The 12,129-nt window shown below is 39.1% G+C and overlaps 1 protein-coding gene across 3 annotated transcripts in view; it reads left to right on the forward strand.

Moving 5' to 3' along the window:
• The first annotated feature begins 2,785 nt into the window (after positions 1-2,785).
• Positions 2,786-12,129, forward strand: part of TENT2 (terminal nucleotidyltransferase 2) — a 50,817-nt gene continuing 41,473 nt past the window's right edge. For all 3 annotated transcript variants that reach the window (XR_009276103.1, XM_058826451.1, XM_058826452.1), the window contains exons 1-7: positions 2,786-2,981; positions 4,550-4,741; positions 5,350-5,487; positions 6,732-6,987; positions 8,070-8,184; positions 8,306-8,397; positions 9,184-9,250. Coding sequence is in view for 2 of the 3 variants with exons in the window: in XM_058826451.1 (XP_058682434.1) it covers positions 4,587-4,741; positions 5,350-5,487; positions 6,732-6,987; positions 8,070-8,184; positions 8,306-8,397; positions 9,184-9,250 (823 nt within the window). In the remaining variant the exon portion in view is untranslated. The remainder of the gene's footprint in view (positions 2,982-4,549; positions 4,742-5,349; positions 5,488-6,731; positions 6,988-8,069; positions 8,185-8,305; positions 8,398-9,183; positions 9,251-12,129) is intronic.

Here is a 12,129-nt window from a genome sequence, read left to right on the forward strand (position 1 = left end):
GATTCATGGCTGTTGTTCAAAAAATTAGTTTTTCAAACAGTTCTTTTACAATAAATATACCATTTTTACTATATTGCAAGCACCTTTTGAGGCAGAAACTCAAGACCAGTCCTAACACCATTCTGTTTAGGGGAATCTGTTGGAGACACAGTGCAAGTTCTCCAATTCTTTGTTGTATAGTTGTTCAGTTGAGTATCTCTTGACCAGCAGTCCGATTCCTGACTAAAACTAGAAGTAGGGCTTTGTATGTCTCTTCTAACAGAAGAGTATCTGTAAACTGTCTGAGATCACAGTCAGGGTCAGAAAGAAAGACAGCACATATTGAAAAAATAGAACAGCTCTTAGCTCTCAGCACATCAAAGCACAGAGATTTGTCTCAGAAGGCTGTTGGCAATTTGTAAAATGTCAGGTTATTTCAGGTGCCTCACTGAAATGTGCAGCTAGGTTGACAAGTGAATGCAGGTAAGACATGAGGAAAAAATCTTTAAGAGTGAACAGTCTGTGCCAAAAAGAAAAAGAAAAAAGGGTTATTTAGTATCTAGATTGATGCAAACACAAAATCAGGGTGCCTTGTGCCAAGAAGCAGAGGAAAGGAAACCAGGAAAATACATAGCAACACAGGTTGCTTCAATCAGTAAAGGCTTTCGTAAATATTTCTTTTTCTCTTCTTTCTTTTCTGTTTTTCATTTTTCCTGTATAAAAAGATGCTGATTTTTAATACCCTGCTCTAAACACTGCCTGCTGCCAATTATATTGATTGTGTTAGGTTAGATTTATTGTAGGCCCCATGGCAAATGTGAGAAACCTGGAAGCATGACATGTTTTGGTTAATGGATAGATTATGGCGAAAAAAGTAGTCAAATTATCCGGAAAACACTGTTTGAATGCGGCAGGTGGGGACTTGCATCTATAAGGAGTTGTATCACAGAGTTAGAACAGTTAAGACATAAAGCTTCTGTCTTGAGCAGGAAGTAGAAAGTTAAGTCTTGATTCCAAACAAACAGCACAGAAAGATTGTCATTGTTTAATCCCATCTCACAACCAAGCACCACACAACCACTTCCTCACTTCTCCACTAGCAGGATCTGTGACAGAATCAGAAGGGTAAAAGTTAGAAAACATGGGCTGAGATTCAGACAGTTTAATAGAAAAAGCAAAGGCTGCAAGCATGCTTTTGCATGCAAGCAAAGTAAAATAAGGAATTTATTTGCTGCTTCCCATGGACAGGCAGGTGTTCAGCCATCCCCAGGAGATCTGGACTCCATCAAAAGTCACGGTTACTCAGGAAGACAAAGAGTATAACTTCAAATGCTCCCTCTTCTTCCTTCTTCCTCTCAGTTTATATATTGGGCATGACGTCACATGGTCGGGAATACCTCTTTGGTCAGTTTGGGTCACTGTCTGGCTGTGTCTTGTCCCAGCCTCCGAAGCAGCCACAGTCCCCTCACCAGAATAAAAAGTTCTTAAGGGAAATTTGTGGCTGAACTTTGTTCTACATCTTCATTCCAAGTATGCCACTAGGATTTGTCTCTCATAAATGTAATGCTAACCATAGCCACAAACTGACCCTGATATTCTTATATGAAGATTCCAAGTCATAGCCAAGACAATAAAGTCCTTTCACAGCCCAAACTTTCCCTTGGCAGTCCATATGCAGTCCCTCTTCACTAGGCCCCTGTGTTTTGTTGCCTTCTTGTAGGCCTATCTGTGAGTAACCAGACCCTTAAACCGTAACAACTCTGCCCTCAGCCGAGCAAGCCCTCACATAAGAATTTTGAAGCTGAGCAAGCTTTCAACTTACCCCTTTCCTCTCAAACATGGGAGCTTCAACAGAGTGTCTGTGTATGCACAAGCTCACTGTTTCAGTAGCTGCTCATGCCAAGAGCTGGTAAGTGTAAGTGCATGGTAAGTGTACTCCCCAAGAAGGAATCACATTAAGAGGACATTGAGGCGCTGGAGTGTGTCCAGTGAAGGGCAACAAGGCTGGTGAAAGGACTAAAAAATGTGTCATATGAGGAACAACCGAGGGAGTTGGGTTTGTTTAGTCTCAAGAAGAAGAGGCTCAGCGGTCACCTTATTGCTCTTAATAATGAGGAAAGGAAGGTGCCAGATGGGAGCTGGTCTCTCATATGGTGCTTGCAGGACTACAGGAAATGGTCTTAAACTGAAGCAGGCAACATTCAGATTACGTATTAATTTTTCTTTTCTCCATTATTAGGGTGGTCAAGCATTGTAGTAAATTGCCGAAGGAGGTAATTGAGTCACCTTGAGATGTCCTTGAGGTGTTTGGATCTGATTTATACTGATAAGTTTAGTAGTTTAGGGGTTACAGTGGGAGTGCTGGATAGATAGCTGATGGACTGCATGACCTTAAAGATCTCTTCCAACATAGATTCCACGACTTTGCATCTGTCGACCTTCAGGGAGCAACATTTCAGTACGTTCGTGAGCCAAGATTAATCCTAGCATGCCTATAATCCATGTTGGCCAAATCCTAGTATCTAGCCAAATACAATAGTTTGGACACACTTCTGAACAGCAGCTCAATTACAGTCAGCCAGTAACTATAGAAAGCAAACCAGCTACACTACAATGTATCTTCCGGCCTCTTCCATGATCGGGCGCGGGGGAAGCACTGCGACTCTCACAGCCACCGCCCAACCATCCCTCACGGAGGCCGGGCGACGACCGCCCCGCTCCCGGAGCCGCCCCGCGCATGCGTCCCACCGCCCTGCGCATGCGTCCCGCCGCCCCGCTAGGGGGCGTGCGCTCGGGGAGGCGGCCGCGAAGTGTCGCAGGAGCAGGCCGGGGAAGCGATTCCGGCCGCACCCCCGCCGCTTCCGGCCTCATCCCGGCCGCTTCCTGCGGCGTCTTTGCACCGGGGCCCGGGATAGTGCTCCGCTGCAGGAGCTGGTGTCTGCTGCCTGGCCGGCACGGTGCTACCCGCAGGCCCGCCCCGCCTGCCTCCGCTCAGGCCCCACGTGAGTGTCCTATGGGGGGTCCCTCATGGAAGTGACAGGCAGAGGCATCGGGGGGACCGGGCTCTGGCCCCAGGGGTGGCGATGGGCCCGGACGCTTCTCTCGGCACGGGGGCTGGGGACTGGCGGGCTTCCGTGCACCCGGGCTTACCTGCACTCGTTTGGCTCTGTGGGAAATACATGCTTGTTTGGAGACAGTGCCCACGGGGACAAAGGTACCTGAACTGTAAGGTATGAAACTTGTTTAGGAGAGCCTGGCAATCCCTGGCGAGGTAACCAGTGCTGAAAATCACGGAAAAGGTCGTTGTCGCTGTTGTGAGGCGGCAATGTTGCTGTGTTGTTTTGGGTTAGGGAAGGTAACTCCTCCATTGCTTGTATTCTTGGTGTTTACAGCTTTAAAGGGTAAACCGAACGTGTGTTTCTTCTGCGCCTAACGCTTGAATTCTCATTCATCGTTCTGTTACTAGCTACTTGTATCCATAAACTGCTTATGTATACGGTGTGGTGTGGAGAGTTCCTGGTCTGCTCAGAGGAGAATGAAGCATGTTAACAATTGTTCTGTCTACTAGAAATGGAAAAGTTTGGACAGCACATAAATACTCATTCAGACTAAGTGTCAAGGGACTTATTTGTTATGCAACATGGTGTCATTTCTTCGTCAAAACTGAAAGTGAACATCCAGTTAGTAACTTCCATTAATGTGTAATGCTTTCCCTCACCCATCCCATCAAATGGGGAAAAAAAAAGGAAGAACTCTAATACCTTTATCTTAGAGCTAGTGCAGCAATGTCCATGTATTTACTATTCAGTAGTGTGGGTTGTTATCACAGGAAATAAGGAGTAAAGCCAAACCCAAGCATATTAACTCCTCATTATTCATTTTCCTATACCCTGTGCTAAGGCTGCCTGCAATGACAGTCGGAGCTATCTGTCTAGTGGTACCAGAATAAATTTTAAGTTTAAAATATAGTAGACCTATATTTTTATATGGCACTCTGTTCAGTAAAATAATATTATAGATGTATAATATTCTCAGATTATGATTATATTAGTTGTAAAGTCATCATTTGGCTGCTGTTTTTACATGTCACGTTGTGAAAAAATACTAACTTCATGACATAACATGTGGTTCATAATTAGCTGCATCTTCATGCTCTTAGGATGTACTCAAGGGTTTCTTTCCATATATTGTGAACCTCATTGTGGAATGTTTCAAATATGAAACAAATTCCACTCTTACGTGATACTTTTCCCTGAGATGAAAACAGTTATATCTTGTGACATATTATTTTTTAAAAAATTAAACTTAAAATTGAGGGGAACCATAAAAATTGACTTTTAGGCATAAATAAAGTAAGCGGTAATTTTGAAACTTCAGACTATGCAGTATTTCTATTTAGTGTCTTGTATTGAAAGTAAATCCTGTGATCACCATTCTCTTAAGGAATTCCTGAAAGTATATTCTAGCTTACGTGAATTTTTAAACCAAGAACTTAAAAGGTAACCAGTATTTCTTTTTGCTTGTTTTCAATTTATTTTTTTCTTTTTTTTTTTTCTTTTTTTTTTTTTAGCTAAAAGGATACATGTTCACTTCAGGTAGAAAGGAGCATGTTCCCAAATTCTTCCAACTTGGGTCGTCCACCCTTCTCTCCAAAACATCAACAGCAGAGTACTTTCTTCACTAAAATTCCTCTAAATATACCTCCTACTCTTCTTTCTCACCAGCAAATTATTGTTCCTCCATTTCATTTTCGCAGTGCAGTGTAAGTACAGTACGATTTGGTGGTAGGGGTTGGGTCTGAAAGAAATATTTCTGATGGTTTTCACTGTTTTTACATTGAACTGTGTTGAACTTCACAAAACATGAAAATGTCATGCATATAAAAAAGAGCTACATAATTTCTGTTAAGGACTCGCAAATATTAGTGCTCGCCTGCAGTGTGCATCATGCATGAGATGCAATTGCACTGCTCAGAGTTGTTAATCCACAGTTTGGTTTTAAAGAACTTCAGTCATATTTGTTTATTGGCGAGAACAAGGGGGAGATGAGAATGGGAAGAAACGATTATTCTTGGGTCTATATTTGAAGACACTGTAGTGTTCTTTAGGCTTTTGAATTTGACAGTTCCTTAAGTTAATTAATTTGCTAACCCCTTCTTACACATATGCTGTCAAGAATGAGAATTTTCTGTTTTTAATGAAATACACGTTATAAACAGAAATATATCTTCATGCTGAATAGAGAAGATGTATTCCTTCTCAGAAAAAGAAAAAAAGACAGGACTTGTAGAATTTAATATTCAGTTAACGATAACGACCAGCCCATAAAAAGCATCTTGGTTGTCTTATGAATAATAGTTGTGGACTGTAGTCTTTCTAGAACTCTTTTGAGTGGGAACATTGAAGCCACTCCAGCTGTTACTCCAGTTGTTACACTGCAACCAATGACTTATGGAAGTGTTAGTCCAGTATCTACATCAGATGCCCTGACATCATTTCAAGGAAGAAAGTAAGTTCTTTGTATGTGTGTGACTAATACTGGTTGTAATGAATGCATTGTGAAGCTTGTCTAATATCAGTTTCTTATGCAATTTGAGTTACGTTAGAAATTGCAATACTGAATACTTTTTTCTTTTTGATGGAAACAGGCCATATATTGGCTCTTTAAAGCATTGTACCTGTTTGAGGATCTTAGTACTCAGAAGTGACTTCCTGTACCTAGGTTTTCTCTTTCAGCAGCTGTAGCCTTGCAGAAATGATTTTAAGTGATTTATTGTAATACTGCAATGGATTGTAGTCTGTGTGGGCTGGACTTTAAGCTGGTTTGTGTCAACAAATGTTCTTTTCCTGTTAATTTGTCAAGTTCAGAACAAGAGTGCACCCTTAAGGTTTTATGGGAATTGTCATGTTTTCCTGATGACACATTAGGTATTTTTCCTAGTTTTTTTAACTATGTGATGTATTATTTTTCAAATACAAGGTGTTAAATTCAAGTATGTCCAAGTTCTTTTTTTTAAGAGGATTTTATGGAAACCTAGTTTTTGTAGTTTGGTTTGTGTTCATATTGACTTGAATTTACATTACTACCTTTGTTATTTTAGTTGACACAGAAAGGAAAATTTTGCATAAATGTAGGATTTAATGTTCTGTTAATACTTTGGGGGAAAAAAAATCTCTTTATTAGTTCAGATATACTAGTTGATACATGTTTCTAGTAATTGTGGGAATCACCTGATTGGAAGGAGGTTCTATGTAGTCTGTCTTCGGTAGTATCTCCTGTGCTATTTCTCTACCAAATCTAACATGAAAAAATAGGCACAAGTAAATATATGCTATGTAGTTATAGGTGAGTGTGTAATTAATCGAAGAAGAAGTTCCTGGTTTCATGCTGCATGTATCTTTTCCTCTTGAGCAGCCTGTTCTATGAAAAAACTATGCTAAGTTGGAGGATTTGCACTCAGCTTAAACAAACTTGTCATTTGGGTTTCAGTTGCTTAAGTGCAGATACTTGCCTTAAAGAATTGCATCAATCCAATTCTAGAGTAGCTTCATTTCTACAATTTTATGTTCTCTTTACCCATTCCAGGTTTTTTTCACATAGTACCTAGGATAGGCATGGCTGTTCTGTGGCATACTTGGGCTTAGCCAAGCAGTTACGTCATTAAGTGTTTGTATTTGAGCTTTATAGAAATTGTCTTTTAGTCATAAGTTGGAGCTTGTAAATTAGAGGAATTACACAGTGTCTCTCTCTAGGAGACAAAGTCAACAGAGTCTTCCAGATGATGCCAAACGGCAGCGGATTCATTCACGTGATTCTGACACAGCTGTAGTTACCCAAGCAGTGCCTTTACCAGAAGAACACAGACGCTCCTTCCCAGCGTCGGTTTCAGTTCTGTCTCCAGTGTTGCATGCCCGTGGCTCACCTGCCTTAATTGGATGTGTCCCTCCTTTGCAAGATACTTTGTTTCTGGACCCCACAGAAACCAGGCTCCCTGTTGCCAATGACGAGGTAGTGGCTTTCTGTGTCTGTGCTTTACTTCTGTCTTCTGGGTAGGCAGAATCCAGAGGTGCTGTGGGAGACCACAAACATCTACACCAGGATTTTTGACAGTATCATGAGATATCTGTTGGTAAGCTGCCATTAGAAGTCTCAATAAGTGTAGCTGCCACTGTAGTTCTATATCACCTCCTTGTCTGTGCTTGAGTTTAAAACATTTTTTATGGGGGCAGGGAAAGTCACAAGGTATTGTTTCCTTGTGTTGTCTATTTACATCCTAATGTCAGGAAACCTACATGTCTTCTCTAGGAAGTAAAATTTGGAGAAATAGTCCATTTCTCATATGATATGAAGTAGGGAGAATCCTGACCAAAAAAACGGTACTGTAGTAGTATGAAAGAAGCCCATTCTGAATAAATGCAGTATTTGGCCTGTAAATATGTTTGCTACCTCTTTTCAAGAAAGCATAAAAGTTACTGTCATAGCTGTTCTGGAATATAGAAGAGAATGGAATATAATTTAGAACTGTTTCTGTTTCTGCACCCACATGACAGAAAGGTTTTGGATTGTTTTAGTGTAAATATGCCTGTTGATTATAGAATATAAAGTGTTGTGAAAGGGAAACAGTCAATACTGCCTTCCAACAAAGATCTGACTTCTTCATTAATAGTTTTATGTAGGATAAAAAAAAAAAATAATTTAAATCAGTTTTTTTAATTATTTTTTTTCTCTCTATTGCTGGTAGGCAAACTGTTAACATTAAAGTCAGCAGAAGATGTCTCTGGTCATTCACTGCTTATTCCCTGGAATGCTGCGTATACTGATGATGCAAAAATTATTTTCTCGGGTCTGACATTTTATAACAAATTGAGCAAATTTAAATTTAAAAATTTAAATTTAGCAGAAATTCTTTAGGGAACTATTCACTGTGAATTTAAGTGCAGTAAAACTGTAGACAGTAGAGTAGGTCATGTGAAATGGTGCTGGGTTTTGCATTAAAAAACCCCAACCTTCTGTGTTTGATGTAGTTGCATCTCTGACAGGAAAGAATGTTCACTTTGCTATGTCTTTACTTTTTATATGTATGTTTCCAGTTAAGTCGACAGGTTTTGGAGTTGTTTCAGGCATGTCGGCAACAGGACTCTGATTTGGACAGAAAAGAGCTCTGCAGAACAGAACTCCAGAGAGAAATTCAGCTAATTTTTCCACGTATGTTTTGAATTTGATTACTTAATATCAGTTTGCGTGTTCTTCATGTCTGTGATTCTTCCTTCCTCTCAAACTGTAATGTGTCACATCATGTTTATTTTTTGTTACTCTTCTGTTACAGAGAGCAGACTTTTTTTGGTTGGGTCATCACTGAATGGATTTGGCACTCGTACCAGTGATGGTGATTTGTGCCTGGTTGTTAAAGAAGAACCAGTAAGTAATTTTAAACATGCATAATTCCAGCAAAGTCTGGTTTTATGTGTGTGCTATTAAAAGGCTGAATCCTGAAATGATAAAAAAATGCTCAAATCTTTCTTGATTTAATACCATAGTTTTGCACTCATAATAGCTACAAACTCTGAGCCTAGTAATGTGCAGATAAGAATTCAATCCTTTCAACCTAAGAAAACTTATTTTTAAAGCTCTACCTTCAATTCGTAAGTGAAAAAATACAGCAAAAAGGAAGCAGATGCCTAGAATGAGGAAGGAAGCTGTTCAGAGAACTCTTTTGGATCTAGAAACAACTTCTAATAAGTAAAATTTCTTATTATTTACATTCATAGTTACCAATTTTAGTGATCAGGCATAAAAATGTATTTAGTATCTTAAGTATTTTTAGTGAGAAAAGATGTTATGAGTAGAAATTAGGTTAACAGAAAGGATATCTAAAAGAAATTTAAGTAGGCCATAATTTTGAAAGAATTGAAGCATCATTTAAAGGGAAAAGGAAGACATTTTTGTATAAATGGGGCTACATTTTTATCTAGGTCTGTGATTTTTGAATGTCTGATGATCACATTGCAAATTGAGTATGGATTGTTCTGTCTGACATTTCACATTTACTGTGAAAAATGTGTATATAGGCTGTAGAACGTGTTGGTGTACATGTTCATGTATTATTCTGAGAGTTAATTCAATTTTAAAAGCAAAACATGCTTGCTTTGAACATTCGAATGAGAGATACTGACTTTTTTCCTTAATTTTAATACCACATTTCAGATGAATCAGAAGACTGAAGCAAGACGTATACTCAGCATAGTCCAAAAACTCTTCAGTACTAAACTTTGTAAGTTACCGTCTAAAGTGAGGTGGTAAGATTTTTGGCAGTTCTGGAAGAAGTGTTGATGCTCAGTTGCAACTAATGTATGTATCTGTGTCTTGTCTAGGTTCTAATCACAGTACTCTTTGAAGAAAAGCTATGAATATTTATTAATGTTACTTGATGTTGATGAATGGTAATTAGAAAAACAACAGTTTTTCTTAAAAACTAGTGGACTTCAGTAATGGGTAATATCTCATATGACTTTCGAGTTGTGGAACACAAAGAGAAGGGAGTAAATTTCTGTTTGGGAAACATCTGTTAGTGAACTCTTGCTAATATCTTAGGTTGCAGTGTCTTCCTGGCAAAAATACTCTTAAGAATTTGGAACAGAAGATGTCACTCATAGTAGACTGTGTAGAATTATTTTTTTTCTTTTGGGAAGTAATTAACTTGGATGCCTAATGAAGAAAGTAATAAATGTTGATAATACTAGCACATACAGGTAAAACATGTAAATTCATAGTTTCTATAGCTTATTGTTTAGACTCCCTTCAGATTTAGAATTCATGTGGGCATTTCTTGACTTAAATGTGAAAGCCTTCTACTTCAAAGAGGCTTATGTATCATCCTTTGAATTAGAGAATACGCTGACATTTTCTAGTATCAATGACTCTATCACTCTGCATCCCAGACTTGGAATAGATTTTTTGATGCTACTCCTTAGAGTGATGTTCTGAACAGTCCTGCAGTGCTAAAAGGAGCAAACCATTGTTGCCTTTTTCCCAATCTGGAAATGAAATTCAAGATAATTTTAGTAAGGAGGTAATATAAAAAGGGATCTTTATTTGGAGGCCTCCAGGAGCAGTTACGGAAAGATGTTTATAGAAGCCCATACCCCCTGCAGGGGTGAGTACATTTTTATAGGGTTTAGGAAATTAGCATAATTAATAAAAAACACCAATTAGGAGGATGAGTGGTGATGCAATTCCCCGCCACTGGTTTAAGCCCCTTCTCTGGAGCTCCCCCTTCAGCAGTTGTACTTTGTCCATGAGAATGTATCTCAAAGAGTTGTTCTCAGCCTTGGTTCCCAGGAAGAGCCAAGACAGTAGAGAGCCTTGTACCTCCTGGGGCTTGGAGCTGTGGAATTTGTTTTGTCTTTCTGCTTAAGGAAAGGCCATTGAAAAGTACTGGGAAAACTAGTCTCTAGTAACAATAGACTACAGAGTTACAAATATGTGTGTGAAGAATACAGAGAACATAGAAAAAAGGTAAAACCTAAACAGCATAATTCCCCCCTTTTTTTGAGAGACTAACAAGACTCTGTCTTGTTTAGTCTCTGTTCCATATTTAACCACACCAACCGGTTTATACAACCAGATACCTTACTACTTGTTATATAGATGCCAATTATATAACTACAGCTACTATGAATACCTTTTTATGCAGGCTCAGTTTGGTAACCATAATGTGAATATGTTGAAGATACTCAAGGTTCACTGAGCTCCTTTGAGAGCTATCTGGTGCAGAATGAGTTTGCTTTCAAATTTCAACTAAATCCTTAGTAATTCTTTCACTCTAATCTGCATAAGAACAGCCAATGTTAATGATGTTGTGGTTAGTAGGAAATTAAGAGCCACTCTGTTTCGTCAATAGCCTTAATATGATTAAATATTGTGTTTGGAATCACAGCCCCATGGACACAGGCCCAATTTTTATTTAGGGGAACAATTTACCAGGTCAGATTCTCATATCCAATACCACCCTTACAGGTTGTTCTTATAAAGATACATTTCTTATTTGGATACATTTTGGACTAGAGCTACATGCAATTTTTTAGGGCTAAATTTGAATCATGGTTACCAACTGTGCAGATAAAAGGTACAAAAGAACAATTTAAATCATATCATTCTGATTTGTATCAGTCTCTGTTTTACAGTTTTCTCAGGGACACAGGTCTTCTTAACTCTGGAGCAGTGAATTCAGGGTTCTCTGCCAGCACTTCTGGTTTCGGTGAGAGTAGTCAGTACTTTGAATAGTCATTTTCACTTAGCTTGTACGGTTACTGTTTCTGCATTTAACACAGGCTCAGTCTCCAGGCTGGAGCAGATGGGCAGGTGTGTCCAGTCTTAGCTGTCTGGATAATGTGATGAATTTCTATAGTTTCTGTAGAGTGGAACTTAAAAGTTGTTAAATACCTGTGCAAGTCAATTTTTCCCTCATATGGATTTCTCCGGTAACATATTCAATTTTATGTGGCCTGCCATGCAGTATTTCATAAGGACTCATGTTGTCTTTCTGCCTTGATTGCATGCATAGTCTCAGCAAGGCTATAGGCAGGGCTTGAACCTATCTCATAGATGTTTCTGACAGATTTTACTAATGTATATTTTGAGAATTTTACTCACACAGTCAGCTTTGTGGTGGGTAGGGAATTTACAGATCCCAAACAATTCCCAACACTTGACTAACTTCCCTGATCACTGCGGGACCAACTCAAAGGAGCCCCAAATCTTTGGAAGTATATGATTTTGAAAAACGTTCACCACTTCTCTTTCTGTGTTAGTGTGACAGGGGTAAGCTTTAGACTGTCCATTAAAAGTGTCAACTAACACCCATACATACCTGTTTCTTTTTGCGTGGTAACTCAGCAGAATCTATTTGCCAATAATCTACATGAAAATCTCCTGCCTCTGTTATTTCTAATACAGTTCTTTTGTCCATGTTTGTATTGTTTCTGGTGTAATAGTCCATTTACTTTCCTTGATTTCAGCCTACTGTGATGATACATTGGATGGCAAGGCCTTTTGCCTTGTTACCTCATTCATGGCTGTCACTGCATAACTTTTTCACCTGTTTGCCATCTCTCATGAAACTGCTTCCAGTCTGGCACATCCTTCAGGTCT

Source organism: Poecile atricapillus, chromosome Z (assembly GCF_030490865.1).
Source record: "Poecile atricapillus isolate bPoeAtr1 chromosome Z, bPoeAtr1.hap1, whole genome shotgun sequence".
In the NCBI taxonomy this organism is placed as follows: Eukaryota; Metazoa; Chordata; class Aves; order Passeriformes; family Paridae; genus Poecile; species Poecile atricapillus.